We start from the raw sequence: 20,601 nt of genomic DNA, 5'->3' as shown, positions 1-20,601 counted from the left end.
CTGTAACTGTAACTTTGTGATTCCTATTTGAACTGGTAAAAACTTTTATTAATTAGTATTATTTAACATATTGATGTATATTGTTACTGAGAAAATAAAGATTGTTGTAACTAGTATTACTTTTTTTCGGCAGTAAGTGCCGTTATGGAGTAAAACGAACATGGTTCTATTTATTTAAAAAAGAAGTCATTAACATTATTTTAAAACCAAATTAGGTGTGAAATCGGTAAGTATATATAAATTAGACAAATATTAAAATGTATCACCCTTTTTAACACACACGCCACTGGTTAAGAGTTCCCTAGTAAACAAAGAACTATCTTCATTCTTGTTTAATAGCAGGATATCTCAAGTTGTGGAAAATCAAAACAATTCCTTTGCAATGCATAGGGAATTACTTATCTAGTCATTCTGAGGTCTTTGTATGGTACCTACTTATGCCTATTTTACTTTATGTAGAAACTACATTTGTACCTAAACAATGGTAAGGCCAAATAATTTGCGTATACAGGGTGTTTCATAATGATGTGCAAATATTTTAAGAAGGTGGTTGGAAAGTAATATGGGGGGATACTTCCTATATATTTTGATTTTTATTTGACCCCCCCTCCCTGAGAAAATATTCAAATCTCAAAATGGCCGAAAAAATTTGCTTTTATTTCTTTTTTCACGAAAACAGTTAAACTTAAAAATTTGAATTTTGGTACATGTTAATGACTAGTTGAATGGTATTTTTTGGTAGTCTTTTTCTCTGGTTTATATCTGAATTAATTAAATTAGCACCCCTTGGCTTTATTTCTCTCACAACTTTTTTCTACGTTAGCCAATTTCAACAAGAAAAATAGCTTTTAATATTACATTTCATTTAGAAACTTTTACTTTTTCCATTTTTTCGGATACTTAATGGTTTACGAGCAAAAAAATAAATTATTTTTCCTTGCCGATTAGGTACACATAATTAATTAGTATAATAGTTACCAAAAGCGATCGTCATTTTTGACATGATTTTTGCAAAAATTCTTTTTTTATCAATAGGAAAAGCTATGCAAATATGAACTAAAAATTTAATAAAAAAAAAATTTAAGCTTGATTTTTTCGGCCATTTTGAGTTCGGGGGGGGGGCTCAAATTGAAAAAACGTATTGGAAGTACCCCCCTAAAATTACTTTTTAAGCACCTTAAAATATTTGCACATCATTATAAAATACCCTGTTTACTGTTGAAAAATGGCTTTAAATGAATCTAGAAATTTTTAGTTGCATTTGCAATACATATTACCGAAAAATTGATGTTCGTGAGAAGGATTTTCATTTAGATTTTATAAAAAATAGAAATATTAGTTCGGTTTGTAGACTTCTGCGAACATTAATGCACACCGTACATATATGTTCCAAAGAAGCTTTGTGGTTACGCCAACCCCACGTGACGTTCCCAAAATTGTTTAATCCCTTCTTATTCCACACGGCCGACTTTATAGACTATTGAATATAGGATTTTAAAAGGAACTATGACGTTCAAGATATTTTATTACATGAATCGTTCAAATGGTCATTTTAGATGAAAAAAACGCGGAGTACTATTAAATTAGAGGGTGGAAATTGGAGGTAGGGGTGAAAATACACCCCTTTCAGTTTTTTCGATTTATGCAATAAAATTGCTTGAACGTCATAGTTCCTTTTAACCCTGTTTTTTTNGAAACTTTCAATGTTAATAGTGAAATAATTAAAATAATTTAGAAATGTCTAAAACAAGGGTTTATTTAGAATAAAAAATTGTAATGAATTGTAAAATAGTAAACATTAGTAAAAAATATGCCTTATTGACAATAACTACTAAAAATGTCAACCTCTAACTTCAATCAGTGGCGGCTCGTGTCATTCACAATAGGTGAAGTATATTAATTGATTGACTAAAAAGAAAAAAAAAAAAGCGCCGCAGGCAAAATTTTTCAAATTCAAACAAAGAATCGTTGTAACCGTGTACTGGGCAATGGCGACGTATCGTATAAACAATTTAAACGCAGGCGATGGGCGATGGCGATGCTGCTTCAATTTCCACGTCACTCGTCCCCCATGCCGTAGTTTACTCACGTGATGGCCGCCTCGCTGCCATGACAACCGCCGTAAACAACGTTATGAAGTGAAGCGGAATACAAACTGATTTTGATCCGCGTCACTTATGTTGTTGCTGTACGAGGCTGATGTTCGCGCTCAACAAAGACAATGTTTTTTTAGAAGGCGTTCACCGCGAAATTATTCTGTTTATTTCTGCGTATAAAACAAACAAACACAATACATTTTCAATATAGAATTATACGTAAATTATAAAATTTATATAAAATTAAAAATAATTTTAAATTGCACAACTAAACGGAAATTTTAGGTGAAGTGGTGCATCACTTGCGTCACCTGATGAGCTGCTACTGCAATCAAGGATAATTTTTTACGAATATAGTTTTGTATTTTATATTTTCTAATTGTCTACTTTTTTCAGCGCGAGGTTTTTGATTATTTTATTAAATTTCTCATAGATGGCAAAACACCCAATAAATAAAGAAAAAAACGAAACTTTATACCAAAAATAAGTAACTTCAGACAAAAATATAATTTAATAAAAGATACACCAAAGCAGAATTTATAACAATATATTACATCTTGTATAATAAAAAGTACTAGGAATATAATAAAATGATAAAATAAAATATCCTGAAGAGAATATTGCAAAATATTGTGATATCATAATTTTAATTAAAGAATATTTGAATTAACTAATATTTTATACATAATTTATATGGTTAGTTTATAAAAAAGAACTAGTTGAATGAACTAAATGAACTAGATTGATCTTTGATCTGACAACTGAAAATATATTCTATATTTATTTTACAATAAATAAAAATTTAAGTTTTGCATCTTATTTCAACGATGAAGTGGGGTGGAAGATGCTACTATATTTCAATTCATAATTTATAACGTATCACATATTTGGTTAGGTATGAAGTATATTATAATGCATATTGTAATCCTAAACCATTATTAATATTTCTTTTTCAATTCGTTGAACCTCCTGGTTAAATCGTCGAAATCTATATCATCTTGCTTATCGTCATCCGGTATAGAACTGGGCACCGAAGGCAGTTCCGGAAGATCGTAAGTTTTGTCATTCATTTTCAAACGAGGAGCTGGCTTGGGCTTATCATCGGAATTCTGTAACGAAGTGCATTAGTATGTATCCTACTACTGGCACAAGTAAAAACAAGTGTTAATGCAGCGATAGAAGACATAACACATGGACACAACTTTTTAAATTACAAACAAAGTAACGGCCTGTAAAAATCAAACACTTTATGAACGAAAATGATTGCATTTGAATAAATAGTACCTCTGTTTATAGAATGCAGAATGATCTATAACTTCATCAAAATTATACTAATTATACAGGGTGTCCAATATTTCATGTACAAGAGATAATCACTGATTTTGTTTAGGATCTAAAATGCATTAAAGATGCAACTAATTTTTGCTTTGTCCATTTTAAATGAAAATTGTTACGCCAATACTTATGTATTAATGTAATTTCTCGTTATACATGTCTTTAGTTGGAGTTTTCCTTTTAATACGAGGATTGCTTTTTATATTTCGAGATAGAAAACAAAAAAAGAAATTAATCATGGTATATGACTTTTTTGTTTTTCTGTTCTCCATGAAGATTTTTGCATGCGCTCGAAACAATTTTCAAAGAACTTTTTCCATTCCGATTGAGGTACCTTCAAAACATGCATTCTGAACACATCAACTGCTTCTTCAAGCATCGAAAAAGATTGATCTCATAATTTGTTATTGATGTGAGGGAATAAAAAAAAGGCACTGGGTGCAAAATCAGGGCTGTATGGCAGATGACTCATCAATTCGACTCTTCAGTTCCCAAAAGTCTCTTGTTTGAGCCGATGTGTGAGACCTAGCATTATCCTGGTGAAGAATGATACGTCTTCGAGGTTGGGTTCCCTTATTTTTCCAAAGACTTCTGGTAAACAATTGGTTGTGTACCATATTTATAACTGACCATTCGATGTTGCACTAATGGTACAGTTCCAACTTTTGTTGGATTTTGCTCATCTTGAAAGACCTATACAGTGGACAGCTGCTTATTTGCGTGCTCATCCATGATTCGTTATCTGTTATGATGTCAGACGTGTTTTGAAGCACCGCAATTGTATTTCTTCTAACCAATCGACACGAGCATTTATCAAATTATGTACGATCCAACGGAAACAGATGTATGGCGGTCCCACTAATGCCTCCATCGATAAGCTACATGACGATCTTGCAATATCAGTTGTCTTCTGGAATAACCGATTTTGTACAACTTTCACTAAATTCGTCAGTGAGCAAATCACGACTACGATTGAATTCAATATACGACCGATATAGTGGTGTTTCATGGTGCTTCATCGCCAAATTTTGAATTAAGTTCATCATTGCACTGTTGTTGAGATGATCGATGTCGAAAGTTGTAAAAAATAATAACACGGAAATGTTGATGACTTAATTCCTTTTTTTGGCCGAGATGAATTTTTCGAGTCACTGTAAACAACACAAATAGTGCCTGTACGTCAAAAGTTCTGAGGAAGTATATTGACAAAAAGTTGAACTTCATTTCCCAAAAAATCTGCCCTTATATTCATAATTAACATAGATATGAATTTTTGAAAAAAAGGTCTGTTTTAGGCGTTTTTTCGGGTTTTCTAGGCAAAAAATGATCGGATCGGGGTTTTCCAAAAACCATTTTCTAAGTTTTTGCATTCTCTACAAACGGTCTCTTATGAGGAAGGCAATTTATCCAGTAGGTTTTATTGTATATGCAAAAAACTAAAAAAAGTGCCTTTTTTTAAATAATTATTGTTAAACAAATTGTCCTTGTCAAAAAATTGTATGGTTTTTCGTTTTTAATAATCTATATGTTACCCCCGAAGTCGTAATGCAAATGGATATCTCTTAAATTTTATAACATGAAAAAATCTATGACTGCACTAATGGTATTAATATTACGAGGATTGGGTTCCACCTTCATTTTAAATGTTAACTAATTAAATAATAAGTGAATAGGCCATGTAATGGACCAATATCATGAACTCCAAGTTTGCGAATCTATAATCTATGTAAATGTTACCTACAGGGTTATTAAAAAAAATTTATGTAAAGGACTGAAGTGAACCCAGTGGAGAAACTAATCCAATAAAATATAAAATAGTGTCGAAATAATTTGGGGAAAATGTCGTGGATACCCCAAATGATAGCTTGTGTGAACAAATCCAGTGTTGATAATTTTAAACATCTTCAGGTAAATCTAGACTTTCTAAATTAAGATTTTGGTTTTATATTTTTGTTATATTTAAGGTTTTGAAAAAATGTTGTTTTGAAAATTTGCTTACTCTAAGTTAAAAAACGCCCTGTCCAACCAAAGTAATTGAATTTGCATAAAAATACTCTTACCAATGAACAAATATGCTCCATTTTTTTTGCTGGTGATCTTGTAACTTCAATTATTGTCTTATTACAGAATTAAGGGATTACAAAAAACTACTATTTTTGCTGGATGAAAAAATACCTAAAGTTGTAAGTCAACCACAAAAAAACATAAGGATTATTTTTTCCATTCTGCAAATGCAATTACTTCGGTTATTATGTCAACAAATGACACTACATCTCAATCGAAACCTTTTAGATTTGGAAAACATTTTTTTTTTTTCATAAATCTGACGCATCTAATGGAGCAAGAAATATTGGGACACCCTGAATTAAAAAAAATTCACCAAAAGAAAAACATGAAAATTTCTATAACTTTACAATCTGATAAATAAATATTTTACATTTGTCTGAAAAATAAATTACTGGCACTTATCAAACATTATCAGATATGTGTCACCATCATAATCAAAAAATGTATAAGCATTAATTTATGACAATGATAAATTAGTATAACATGTGAAGCTGTTTTATAATTATATTCAATCGTACCTCTACATTGACACCAAAGTTGTTCCCTTTTTTATCACCCTAAAATTAATAATTGCAATTAAAGTCTAGAACCACATGCAAATAAGCAGCATTCAATAAAAAGTGCTAACAATTCTTTGAAAAAGAAAAATATGTAAGCATTTATGATTTTTACCTCTTCATTTTTGTCAGTGTCCTGTGGCAATGATTCATTATTTGAATCCTAAAATGTGACATTTTACTAAATTTATTAGAAATTAAAATTATTTTATAGAAACAGGTATTTTTGTGAGAGACATCAGAGCTTTGATTTTATTGATTTTTTCGATTACTTGGATTGTTTAAGTTATAATAATACATTGTCAACGTTTAAAATTATATACCAAATAAAACAAAAAAAGTAACTAAATATACTTTGTTTTAGCTAATTCGTCTTATTTAGTTACAAGCATGAAAGAAAATTTTCTGAGAGATTAATGTCTGTTACGTTATAAATGCTATGCAGTTATTCAAATAGAATATAATACTATAATAAAGCAAAGGAAGAATATCCGATACCAATATTTTGAAAAATAATTTAAAACTAAAATAATTACCTGGAAATTAGCATCAGGATATAGGTTGTGATAAGTTGGTAAATTATGATCCTAAAAGAAATAAAAAACACTAAAAACTAAGGAAACCAAGCAATCTTGTTAGTCTAAAAAGAAAATAATATACAATGTTTCTAATGTCTCCATTCAATAACCAATGCCAATATATCAACAAAATTTTATTTACCGAATAATCTGTATTGGATTCCTTTTTCTCATCCCCTAGACCTGGTGGAATGTTGTATGAAAAACTTGGTGGTGGGGCTGAAGGACCACCAAAATCTTTATTGGGTGGCTATAACAAATTTATCAATCTCGTTGAATACGATGCAATAAATAAAAACTTACAGTATACCCGAATGGTCCTGGTACATCAGGATCCATTAAATGTGGCAATGGGGGTGGTTGTGGATACCCAAGAAAACCAGGTGGTTGGGGCATACCACCACCTCCTCCAAGATCATTCGAATTAGAAAGATCTATCAACAATGCATCTTTTCCTAAAAATTATAAAAATACATTTTGAAATTGAAACCATGTAATATAATTTTGTCAAAAATTAATAATTTACCCTTATCCATTTCCATAACTTGCGGATCAGGTTCATATGGTATATTATAGGATTTAGCGATTTCAATGACATATTTTTCTACTAACAATTTTGGTGGACTCTGTATAGACATTTTATGCTTCAATTTAGGACTTATTGCTTCAATTGATTCCACTCTGCAGGCTTCTGCAAAACTTGGTCCATATTTTGCTGATAGTAAATCACTTATAACTTTCAATTCCTATAATACACAGTTTAATTAATTTACAGTTAAAACAATACCTAGAACAATCTTTACAGCTATTTAACAAAAATTTCATTTCCTCTATAGACCCATGTTAAAAAATATTTGTAATTCAATGAAACAAACAATTTTAGTTTAAGGGAATAGTCCAGATAACCTTGAACTTGTAAATTATCGATTCAATTAAATTAAAACTACTGACCTGAATATCGCTCTGTAATCGAGGAGCGACCCATATTAAACTGGAAACAGCTTCCGAAATACCTTCATCTAGTTCTTTCATATTGCTAATAAGACCAAAACGAGCCAGTAATAAATCGCAATACATCTCGACAATCTCTAAAGCTTCAACTAAGTAATCTTCCCTAGAAATAAAATAATTTTACTATGGCAAAAATTTCAGTGAATTGTATATTTACCTAATAATATATTCGACTCTAACTTTTGCCCTTTCATATTTTCCACCAGAAATATAGTCTGCAATTTCCCTTCTCGACTTTTCAGTTAATTCTGTTTTCTTCTTCTGTAACAGTTTTAGTCTAGAAATTGCCAAACGTAAATTGGTTTTTAACTTTGTGTAATTAGGAGAACTAGAAAACATTTTCGCTGCTCTTATGATTTCACTACTAAAAATATTTTTTGAATACAATTATGAATGAATCATCGACAGCTAAACAAATAAAATGTCTAAAACCTAAAACAACTCATGATATAGTTATAAACATAGATAAAGTTATAAATGTCTCGTATTATTGCTGAACTACGTCACCGCCATCTCTTATTGACATAAAGAGACAAATCGGGGAGTAAATTTATATTATTTAGAAATAAATTTTGTAAAAATGATTTGTTTTATATTGTCTTCTACAAACTGTTAGTTTATTAATATACCTACTTATAAATAATATATACATAAGAGTTCCTACTAATATATTCCTACTCCTACTACAATTCTCCTGGACTAAAAGTTAGAAATCAGAAAAGTCTATAACCTGTGGTCTAAAAAACGTCAATGGTCAAATTTGTTTTGTGTTTTGTGGTAGTCCTGTGTCCTGTGGCAAGACAAGTGGCAAGTGGCACAGACCACCACTAGTAGAAACTAAAATGGATTTTTAGCGAGATACCATTTTACCAGCGGTTAATAGAATTCAGTAACCAGTGCATTATAACGTCAAAGCGTTTATAAGTTGTAGAGGGGCCTCGTACCGTATTTATGACTTTTTTATTCCATTACTTAAAATAAAACACTAAAACAGTAACAATCCTAATATGTTACTGGTTTTTATTGACTTTACTTAAGTATTATTACTAAAATAAATTAAATTTTTATTTCCATCATTGTTATCAGTTATTATGAATGAAATTTATTGATGATTTGCATTTAAGGGAATATCGATAAATAAATTAAATTAAAATTCCAGTCTTAAATATAGAAATAGTACTGAATCATGAATTAGTATTTATTTAATAAGTAAATAAGTCCTTCATGTTCCTTTATCATAAGAATAATAAAGTTCAAGTTTTTACATCACTGCCTATGCTATATTTACAAAAATTTGAAAATAAAAAATAAGAGAAGCCTCCGGAAACAAATGCATTTTGTAAATTTCTCAAAAAAAACTACATATTTTATTTTTTTCCCATACAAAACCTCCACTACTGCATTGATTTTATAAGCTACGCTATCAGATAAGTCTTGCTTGCCTACAAAATTTTTTATTGCTCTAAAACATTGTAACAATTTAAGTAACAATTGTTACTTAGAGGCTAATTAATTAGCCTCTCTTTGAGGAATGCCTTCTTAGATCTGATGATATTGATCGCACTGCCACCTGGTCGCGGACGGCCTAACTTCCCCTGAAATTGTGGGCAATGTCCAAAGATGTCAGCAACTAGACGAATCTTCTTATCTAATATAGAATATATCTAATGACTAAACGTTAAAAATAAACATTTTAGCACGAACATAGCATTTGTCATTATTCCCTATTACATATAATACTTATTACACTATTATAATAGTTTAAGTAACAATTTTACTCTTTTTAAGATAAGTTTTCTTAGATCGGACGACGTTGATTGCGCTGCCCCCTAACTGCGTATGTCCTAACTTCCCCTGAAATTGTGGGCAATGTCAACAATTAGATAAAAAGTTTACAGTTTACTTTTCTAACACAAAAATCAAACTCGGCGTTTTTATTTTCCCAATATTTAGATAAATAAATAACTTAAATAAAATGTAATTCATTATTATTATGGTATATATCTATAGCCGGGATGACCAGTAGCTCCAGTGTTATAAATGATATAAGTGGTACCAGCAACATCTTCTAGTGTTAATCCCTTCAAAGGAATTCTTGCAGTTGTTACATAAATTTTGTCCAAATTTTTACCTCCAAACGTGATAGACGTTACCTGTAAATTAATGCACACGCATATAATATAAATGAAATAAAGTGTAATTATAATTTTGATAACAAAGAAAAGTTTATATTGCATGATATCAATGAAATATGGATTACTTAGGTTCCTTAGATTATAATAATACATACTGAAATTACCTAATGAATTAAGATAAAAAGTATAGTTATTTATTGCACATAATAAAGTTATAAAATAAATTCGAATTAGTTTCCCAAATAACGCAAACCTGTCTTAAAGATATCATACCCGTATGCCCCAGAGATGTACCTACGCTTTTGGTTTTGTTCAAACATATGACCTTAGAGGGACATATTAAGTTATACAAATCAGTATATCCTCCAGATATCCCATCATATGTACCAGAGACATAGGTACGATTTGGATATACTCTGTCCTTAGGACAACCTAAGGATGCCTGAATTCCTGAATATTCTGGCAGATATACATTATTTTCCAAGCATGTGAGGGATATCTTACGTTGAAGATCAGGATATCCTTAAGATATCCCACCGTATGTCCCAGGCGTTATCATCTAGGACTTCAAAATAGTCTAGGATATCCTCTGGACAAACGGGTGACATATTTTTTTTGCCAGTACAGTAGCTATCAAATTTATTTAAATAAACAGAGACAACAAACGAACTCACTAAAGTCACTGTTACTGGAAATAAAAATATACACAATGGTCTGGATGAACCAATATGGCGACTATTATGTGTTCATTCACCACCACTATTTCACAGTGTGGCGCTTGCGCAGTAAACGTTGTACAAATGGAAGATAACCGCCGTAAACAGGACTTTAAAGGAATACCCTGAGCACAGAACACCCTGTGTTCTGTGACCCTGAGGATAACTTGTGCTATTTAGGTTAATACCTTTCAAAGTTAAGTAGGTATGTAAAACTAATTTTTTACCTCCTTTGTGGGCATTTTAATTTTCCTCAAAATTTTTCCATCTTTAGGGTCAAATTTGATAATGCTGGACCCAAATATGCAACACACCCACAAAGCACCATTTGAATCAATGGTTAAACCGTCGGGTAATCCTTCGATCTTATTTTGTTTAAAATCGAAAATCTTCGTTTTATTACCTACAAAAATCAAGAACAAAATATGTCAAAATAAAGATCTAAAGTAATATTTGGAAAAGTATTTGTATCTGTAGAAATATTAATAACAATTTCCAAATTTTAGACTCGGAAATCTTACAAGATATGAAGAGTATCGCTTATTCACTAAATTAGACAACTTTGACTATTTAACAATTTCTATTCCTCGATGGTAGTTTCCGAGATAGTACTTTGCAATTTGAAACAATGTAATTCCATCAAACCTACTTAGTGTTCCTTGGCTTGAATAGTCGTATTGAAATACAGCAGGGACAAGTGTATCTACGTAATACATTTTCATTTCTTTCTCATTCCAGGCAAGGCCATTCGAGCACCCTATGCCAGATTCGTGTTTTTTGATAACTCCTTTTTGAAGACTGTAAAGTGATCCTTTGCCTGGTGTTATATTTCCTTCGGAATCAGTGGGACCCATCGAACCTTACAGATAATTATATATATATTTTATAACAGCAATGATGCATTGTGTAGTTATTTCCTGACTCTTTGCATGGGTAAATTTTAATTTTTCGAAAATCAGTTAGGTCGGCAAATTAGGCAAGATATTACAGACAATTCATTGCCATTTTGAAAATTGAAGTACTTAAGTCTTTGACTTCTGATATTTCAAAAAAATTGTAAAAGTTCAAGGTTATCGATTTCAGTCGCCGTACCATGTTACAGAATACCACCGCAGAAATTTCTGCGCCTGTAACGAAGATACCATACAAGTTCTTATCGTTTTCAAACCAGGTAGTCTAAAGAGTCCTCACAAAAGAAACTCTTACAGCTCCCAAACCAGATTGTCACAGGAGACCTCATAAATAGTGCTTACACAGTGATAATAAACACCAGAGTACATACTCGCAGTATCAAATAAACAGCCCTCCAAAACAGTGACATCCTGAGGGTGGATCTTACCTTACCCCTAAGCAAAACATCCCTCCATTGATGATGGAAGAGAAACAAGCGCGACGTACTCTTACTGAAGCGTCTTTTGAGATTGGCGTGAAGAGGGAGACCTCCGAACAGCCCATTCGTCTTTTTGCCGTCGGTCAATCAAGTCCACCTTAATCCGCGATATGGTGCCCAACGTGGAACCAGAATGTTCGAAACGCCAATGGATAATTCGCGACAAACTATTAGAAATAATAAAAATAATTAAAGGTCTTGATTTCATGGCACGTTTGTGCATTGCGCGCGAAAGCCAAAACTGTATCCAAAACTAAAACAGATATCCATGCAAAGGACACAGGAAATGACCACCGTACATGTATGTACCTGCCCAGAGTCTTCCGTAAGGATCAATTTTAGCACCATTAAGCCTGTTGTCTTTTAAATTTGCTTCCTTTTCTATTTCTACAATCGTTTGCACATTGGAAACTTGCGGGCTAGTGCCATCCCATTCTACGAATATAAGTTTTCTTCCAAGGCCCGCTACAAATTTAGTGTTTGACCCCTCCACAGGAAACATAAACGCCAACGGTTCATCTCCTGCAAAAAATATTAATTTCAGAAACGAACAAGACTTGTCCGAGGATAAACGTATTTTAAAAATGATAGTGCCTAGATTTAATAAAACAAACACAATAATTGACATAGAGTTATTGTTATTATAACGAGCGTTCAAATAAAAACGTGGTCAAGTTGGTTCTGAAATTTTGGACGTAGGGCGTAGCGTACAGCAAATGAACTTAAACGTCATCTGTCAAAGCGCTACATCGCCGCTATCAATTTGAATATTTTCGTTTTAAAAAGCGTTTAAAATGGTGTTTTCTCAAGAACAAAATGTGTTTATCATAGAGTCTTACTTTAGAAATGGACGCAAGATTGATGGAATATGGAAGTATTCTATTGAGGAATGTTTCATAGAATTTCAAAATCAATTTCCCAGCGTTGTTGAGTACAAAATTTTTCAAAGTGCAGTTCAGCGTTGTGTTAATGTTTTTCGTGAAACGGGCAGTGTAATAAGAAAAGAAGGAAGCGGCCGGCCTAAAAAGCGGACTGAAGAATTAAAAGAAAATGTCCAACAAATAATGGAAAATGCGTCAAGTACTTCTGTACGTGTTTTATCACAAATGGTGGGAGTATCAGTCGGTACCTGCCACACAGTGTTAAAAAAAGATTTGCGTTTGTTCTCCTATCGTTTAACTTGATCAGCAAGAACTTCATGAAGTTGATTTTCCGCGACGGGCTGTATTTTGTGAATGGTTTTTGAAACAACTACGGTGAACTTCATAATATCACATTTTTTTCTGAAGAAGCCTGGTTTCATTTAAGTGGTTACGTACACTCACAGAATATGAGAATGTGGTCTTCTGAAAAACCAGATAACTTTTTTGTCGAGGGCCCTCTACACGCTCAAAAAATTGGAGTTTGGTGTGCTCTCAATCGAAGGAGGATTTATAGACCTATTTTTTTTAATGGTACTCTGACTGCGCAAAGGTATAGAGAAGAAATTATCGCTCCACATACGGCAGGCGAGACGATGAATATGTTGAGGGAAGTTTTCCAAAATCGACTAATAAGTCTCAATGCTGAACATGAATTTCCACCTCTGTCATGTGATATTACGCCGTGTGATTTCTTTTTGTGGCCTTACCTTAAAAACACTATTTTTGAACTGCCTATTCCTGATTTAAACCATCTGCAGGCTCGACTTATAGACAAGATTCGTGAAATTAACAATACCCCGAGCATCTTAGAAAATATCTTTAATTCTTTGAGGAACAGGTGTGAAAAGTGCTTGGAACAAGGAGGGGGACACTTTCAGCAGCTGCTTTAATTTATTGTTATAACAAGGAGGGGGGCACTTTCCGCAGCTCCTTTAATTGTTTGTTATTGTTATCACGATTATTCTTTAAAATAAAGTTATATAGTCATTAACGTTATTGAAACTGACAGCTGCTATACAGCTCGTTGAGAAATGAGGTTTAGTTGGTCGCTATAAGCTACTCCCTACGTCCAAAGTGTCAGAGCCAACTTCGACCACGTTTTTATTTGAACGCTCGTTATATGTTATAATTGAAAGTAATAGTTTTTTAAGTATATCTACGTCCTGTTTTTTACAGGTTTAGATAAGCTATATAATCTTTTTGTTTGTATTAGTCATACTATTGTAATCTAATCAGCAAAATTGCAGGTAAATTTGGAATTATTAACTTCAGCATACACGGAAATATTTATCATATACTCCATTACGTAAATTCCTAAAGTTGCAAAATTTTTATACTTACTCTAATTTTCTTCAGGTCTACATAAAAAATACTTATAAAAAATGACTACTTTGACGTATTGCTTTATAATCCAGATTATGCCACCTGTATGTATGATATGTGACATTCCAGTAATAAAGTTTTAAATATGAGATTGGATTGGTTAGTACCAAATAAACAGCATGAGTTTGATATACACAAACCTTACTTGTTTCTTTAAAAACTAGAAAGTAGACCGGAGTTTAGATACATTTCAATTAAATTAAACTGTCTCTTGTAAGTCATTAATTTTTTTACTTGATATCATTGAAATGTCCTTACTATTTGTTGTCTTAATTTTAACTTTGGTGTATGACGCTCAATGCATTCAAAATTATTAAAAAATATATTTGGCCATTGACATATTAAAATACATTATACAACACAGCATACAGTCTTCATAAATGATTATGAGTCACGTGACCACCGAGCTTAGACAAGCAACATTGCACAGCTGGTAATGTCGACTAAAAATCCGTAAATCTTATCGTCCCCAGTATTAATAATTCGTTTGCTATGGACAATGATAAACCATTACGACTACGACCGAGATAATGCGATCACTGATTGATTGAAAAAAATCTCATGAAAAATTACATCAATTACTTGCAGGTGAAACAGAATGTTGTGTTTTAATGTAATTTTGATCTTATTATTTAATAATTTTTAATTTTACCAAAGTTTGTATTCAGTTTCTCTTCGTAGCGTTGTTTACGGCAATTGTCATGGCAACGAGGCGGCCTACACGTGAGTAAACTACGTCATGGGGCAACGACTGACGCGGAAATTGAAGCAGCATCGTCATCGCACATCGACTGCCTTTAAACAGTTGCGATACGTCGCCCAGTGCACGATTATAACGGTTCTTTGCTAATATATGTTTTGTATCAATACTTGTAGAAATGTTTCCTATATATGATCCAGTATGCCATTTTCCAGATGGAACATTGAGGACAAAAAGGATTTTTTAAATTGCGAGGTGTGGAAAAAAGGGGGAAGTTAAAAGACAAAGTGTACGTTCGGAAGTTTCAGAATGAATGGTATTCGTAGTATAAGTGGTTGTGTGGAAGTGTTTAGGTACTTAAAATTTTTTTTCTGTATACCGTGTTAATTGTGGGTGTAAAGTCTTGCTTAACATCTGTATCTGCACCTATCATTAAGTCCATGAGCCGAACTAATATTTCTAATTTTTATAAAATCTAAATGAAAATCTCGCGAAAATTTTTCGGTAATATTACAAATGCAACTAAAAATTTCTAGATTCATTTAAAGCCGTTTGACCTTGAAAATTTGAAAATTTTTGCCTGCCGCGCTTTTTTTCCTTTTTAGTCAATCAATGAATATGCTTCACCTATTCTCAATGTCACGAGCCGCCACTGGTCTTTGGGTACGAAATTTTTGTTCTATAAGCGCCCAAAGTAGGTAATATTCGTAAAAAATACAATTTCTATATTTATTGAGCACGATTGCCAAACTGTAAAATTTTAAAATACGTCTCTATCTTTACACACAGCTGGCCAGTAGTAGTAGACCAGGCAAGTTAGACACTTTGGGGCTGGATCGAAACTGCATTGCGGGTGCATAAACTGCATCTTGGGGTGCATTAATTTTTCCGAATTTTCTAAAAATGGTAAAAATTGACTAAAAGAAATTTGTGTGCACGGGTTTTCGGGGTCAGAGATTCCGAATCTGATCCTGAAAAATATGCCCGACGGTTAGGAAATTCCTGTGATTGTGAAAGCCCCAGGGGGTCGGGCATACTTTTCAGTGTCAGAGTCGGAATCCCCGATCCCAAAAACCCCCGAGTGGGGATTAAGAAGGCAATTAGTAATTACTCAGCTATTCGATGTTTTACTGCGAGGCCCCAGGGCTGTCAGGCATATTTTTCAGGGTCAGATTCGGAATATCCGACCCCGAAAACCCGTGCACACAAATTTCTACAACGTTTTAGTCAATTTTTACCATTTTTAGAAAATTTGGAAAAATTTCTCCAAGATGCAGTTTATGCACCCGCAAAGTCCCAAAGTGTAATAGATAGACTTTTTCCCTGATATTTTTCCGAAGACAATGACGAAAACCGCAACTCGATCGGTTCATCAGAAAAAAAATTTCCGTATTCTGGGTGATTTTGGTCTAACTTGCCACACATATACATGGGACAAAAAAAATGTTGTTACACTTTGGATAAGACTTACCCACTTTAGCTTGAGTAGTTTCTCCGGTGTTAACATCATATTTAAAAACCAGAGAATTTGGCACATCTACGTAGTACACGCTTTGCGTGTCTTCGTCCCAATGTATCCTAGTTCCCACGTTCAATGGTTTGCTTATTGGTAATATCTCCATTTTCGACATACTGTGTTGTTATATGAAATAACACTTGATCGTTAAACCAATAACTTTGTTCTATATTTGCTCTAAATTGCAGGCTATTATATGATCCATTATCTATATCGTGGATAATAAAAAGGATTTCGTTTCGAAACAGTGTTGACCCCAGATTAGATTACGAAATCTCAAACACAAAATCAAAATTTGTGTTGAATTCCTTTCCTTGAATAGTAAAAGTAGAATTAGTAAAGTTCATGTTCAAAATTTAAAAAACGGTGTGTAAGGTCCAGTCCATTCTGATTGAACAGGCTGCAATTTCGTAGAGGTGATTTTAGATGAATTTTTGAATGCTTCTATACAGATAGATGAGGTCAAAATAATATCAGTTCTTCATATAAATTTTTTCTACACGGGCCTTCGTTAACATGTTACGGGCCCCCAAAGTTGAAAATTAAAATCTTATTTTTATTTATAGTCTTTAAAGTATTAACTTCAGCATGATGCAAATTTGGTGATCCATTACACATGCGTACAGCTTGTTTTTGATGTAGTAAGTGAAACTTTATTATGCCCAGAACGCCAGGGACGGACTATGCCCAATGGTTACCAACACATCATTTTTGCATAGATGACGATCGCAATCTGCCTGTATCAAAAATAAGTTCCCTGAAGAATTTGCCATCGATAATACCCTCTTGGTTCGACTCGGTAAAATTAACAGATAAATTTATTACCTTGTTTTTGAATGAAAATGAAAGTAATTAAAACTTAATAAATTATAACTAAAAATGGGACATGAAAATAGTACAAGTTCTCATTTTTTACAGGGCCTTACCACTATCTTTGTAGAATTAATTGAACCGCCTACCCATGTCTCTTTCACTGGTAGTAATACTTTATATTAAGACATATTTTAGCTGTTTTCCTTTTACAAATTTTTATCTTGGTTAAATTTCAGATTTTTTACATAATCTTAGCTGGACTAATTTGACAAAAGGAACATGGTGTTTCGTTCTTCTGTCAAATTTCATCAGATCATAACAATGCATAACCCCCAATTTCTATTTCATGAATCTCGTAAACTCACGTTAATCGACAGTCGTACTCAACAGGATATAGAGATGTTTTAAAATTTTATGAGCTTTGACCTTCATATGCGCAGAAACATAATTCCGACCGTCGCCTAAATTATTCGACGTCCTAAAAACATTACACCTATTATTCACAGTCTCTCTCGAGCTCTAGCGTAAACAAGCCTTTGATCCGATTACAAATATCATAATAAAATGCCCTATTCTTTATTATTTTAATTTAAACAATAAAAATATATATAACGAACGTTCGCCAGTTGACTTTATTGATGCCCGAGCGCCTTAGTTCATTTCTACTTGTAAGGATGCACATGGTCTAGTTCTGAGTCAATGTTTTCACAACGTGCTTATTAGAAGAATTATGGGGATACGCCACGCCTTTCGCGCATTTCGCGGCTCATGAGATATTAAAAGACCTCTACCAAGCATTTCGTGTGCATAATATAAGTCATCTGTCAAAGCAAAATGTAAAATTGCTTTAAATATTTTAATGTTTTTCTTACTTTCAAGTCTACGGGCTATATATTTACATTTATGGTATAATTTTTGTTCCGGGATCTATTAGGCTTACTAACACCAAATTCCAAATAAATCTATTATTTGTTTTCTAAAATAAACTATGTCTGTATGACCTTGAATTTTTAAGAACTAAGACAAAATTCTTAATACGGTAGACTTGGCGTAGGTAAAATGGGTAAATAACTTAGTTAATCTTAAAATAAGAAAATAAAAGGAATCGTGTATTAAGTAAGATTATGTTAGATTAGCAAAGATTTGCTGTAAAAGAAAAACGGCTATTGTAACAAACTATCTAATCATAGGTCACACCACTACTTAAATATCTCTGTTTGCTTTCAAGATATTAAAAAATATCATTATTGTTATGGAATTCTATACATTTTTTAAATTATTTTGACCAGAGCCTCAACCTCAAGGTTTGTCGCGTTAATCCTGAAACATCCTGTATAGTCCTATTCATTACTACAACTTGTTCTTAAGTTTATTAAAATTTTATTTAAAAAAATATATAAATATAAGTAAAACAATAAATATACAAAAATTGGTAAAATATGTTACTTTTGAAAACTATAATATAGCATACATTTATTATACATAATTTTTCAAGTTCTGTGCAGTTTACACCGAGGAAAATATAAACAGGTTTCATTTTCTTTTTTCTAAACTTCTCCTTTTGCGGCCTAAACCCCCATCGATTAGTATGCGTGTTTTATTTTTCGCACTCTTCAGCTGACAACATGACAAGAGCAAAGCAGCAATGAATATCATCTTAAAGAACGTGACCTGAAGAGAACAAAATTGCTAAATAGATTTATAGTGAGTGGACATTTTAAAACGAAAAGTTCATATGAATTTATGTCCTAAACGTCGTTTTCGCGTTAGACACAATTAAAAAAAATCTAAGTAAGTCTAAGCTTAGAAAAATATTTGTATGAATTTTAATACCATCTTGTATTATTATAACATAATTTAAGGATTCTACGAGTCTGTTTTTATGGAAGGATTTTCAGGATAATACAAGTGATCAAAATTTAAAAATGTAAAAAGTAATAACATGTTTAAAAGTATATTTCTGTTAATTACTTACTATATTCATTTTATTTAATAATGCACCTCAACGTTTAAACTGACACATCGGAAATAAATACTAAAAATAAATAAATCTATTTGTTTACCTACAGTTAAAAATTATGAAAATGCGAAGGTAAACATCATTCTTATACCAACTTTACCTTATAACTTGTTTGACTACATCTTGCTCATTTTTTATTTCCTGTACTACCTATAGGTTCGCTTCATGTTTATATTTCCTTAGGAACAGAATGAGATAAAATAGATTTTTGATAATAATAAGGCTTATAGATTAGATATTCCAAGTAGTTACTTATCACCGCATTAACGTAATCGCAACGATCAAAGAGACAATAACTGGTCACCAATGCAAATTATTACGTTTCATTCACAAAACTACGGACTATTTTTCTGATGGCTAAGTAGCTCCAGTAACTGATTTCGTCACTATTTTTAAAATTGGTGACAAAAAAGAAGCTGCTAATTCACAAAATAGTGAATGTTCCTTTTTGAGAAGTCAACAATGTGCGTCGTTCTTTTTTAACACTAATTTAACGTCATCTGGGTTCACACTAATCATGGCATTGTCTTCATGAATAGTAGGTACTTTTAAGGCCGTTTTGAGTATACATTTTCAAACGCATTACAGTTTTCTTAAACTTTTCAGGCGCTCGTAGAAATCGGACTTTCATAAAGAAAACTTTATTCGCATTAAAATACATAACAATAACAAAAAAGAATGTATGAGTGACATTTATTTTGATTTACATTACCGTTTGGATAAAACATACCTATATTTGCTGTAAAACTCAGAAAAGTTAAAATAATTTATTTTTTCTGTAACGGGTAAAAAGTTTGACATTTTATCTCTGTTAACAGGTAACAAAATGTCACTTTTTATGAAATTGCTTTTTCCCCGGGAAAAAAGTGAGTACTTCTTTCCCGGATATATACAATATACATAAGTAAAGGTAGATATTTAAAATAATTTTTGTGACGCTACTTTCGCTGTTTCTACTAACTCCGGTGGAGTCAGAGAAAACTCGGAATCAGACATTTTTTAACTTTATATTATTCAAAATAACTACTAAACAACCACTAAGTTTGTAATTTTTAAATCAAATCACAGAATTAAATTGACAGATAATTGATTACTTTAAAGGTTTCCTTAGCAACGCAGATGTAATTGTCGCTAATAACAGCCTACCAATTTAAAACTTTAGTGACTAATATACAGTAATAATGTTTTTTCAATATTAAATCGTTGTTTTTCCCGTCACAGAAAAAAATAGTGTATTATACACGGGAAAAAAGTAGATTTTACCTCTCGGTTTTTTGTCTCCCTCCGCTTCGCGTCGGGAGACAACACAACCTCGAGCTAAAATCTAGTACTTTTTTCCCTTGTATAATAAATATCTATTT

General features: G+C 32.2%; 2 protein-coding genes across 8 annotated transcripts in view; both read right to left on the bottom strand.

Annotated features, from left to right (window-relative positions):
* Positions 1 to 2,734: 2,734 nt before the first annotated feature.
* LOC108909492 (IST1 homolog) lies at positions 2,735 to 8,078 on the bottom strand. Of its 7 annotated transcripts, XM_018713847.2 has the most exons (9): positions 7,802 to 8,078; positions 7,585 to 7,747; positions 7,160 to 7,379; positions 6,937 to 7,088; positions 6,776 to 6,883; positions 6,592 to 6,642; positions 6,171 to 6,218; positions 6,017 to 6,055; positions 2,735 to 3,205 (listed from the first exon to the last, which is right to left on the bottom strand). In XM_018713847.2, exons 1-9 carry the CDS (start codon positions 7,981 to 7,983, stop codon positions 3,035 to 3,037), a joined length of 1,134 nt encoding a protein of 377 aa, XP_018569363.1. In that variant the 5' UTR covers positions 7,984 to 8,078; the 3' UTR covers positions 2,735 to 3,034. The 7 variants fall into 7 exon arrangements, with proteins under 7 accessions (XP_018569363.1, XP_018569364.1, XP_018569365.1 ...); XM_018713848.2 differs by lacking the exon at positions 6,017 to 6,055 and having other exon boundaries at positions 7,802 to 7,983; XM_018713849.2 differs by lacking the exon at positions 6,171 to 6,218 and having other exon boundaries at positions 7,802 to 7,983.
* Positions 8,079 to 8,828: 750 nt separating this feature from the next.
* The window catches only part of LOC108909467, a 23,550-nt gene continuing 11,777 nt past the window's right edge, over positions 8,829 to 20,601 (bottom strand). Inside the window, exons 7-11 of the mRNA XM_018713811.2 lie at positions 16,363 to 16,523; positions 12,195 to 12,407; positions 11,145 to 11,354; positions 10,723 to 10,898; positions 8,829 to 9,797 (exon numbers count right to left, since the gene is read on the bottom strand). Of these exons, the coding sequence (XP_018569327.1) occupies positions 9,636 to 9,797; positions 10,723 to 10,898; positions 11,145 to 11,354; positions 12,195 to 12,407; positions 16,363 to 16,523 (922 nt within the window). The 3' untranslated portion in view covers positions 8,829 to 9,635. The remainder of the gene's footprint in view (positions 9,798 to 10,722; positions 10,899 to 11,144; positions 11,355 to 12,194; positions 12,408 to 16,362; positions 16,524 to 20,601) is intronic.

The sequence above is a fragment of the Anoplophora glabripennis genome, unplaced genomic scaffold, assembly GCF_000390285.2.
Source record: "Anoplophora glabripennis isolate ALB-LARVAE unplaced genomic scaffold, Agla_2.0 scaffold327, whole genome shotgun sequence".
Classification (NCBI taxonomy): domain Eukaryota; kingdom Metazoa; phylum Arthropoda; class Insecta; order Coleoptera; family Cerambycidae; genus Anoplophora; species Anoplophora glabripennis.
Note: the sequence above shows the minus strand (reverse complement) of the source record. Positions and strands in the feature narration are given on the sequence as shown.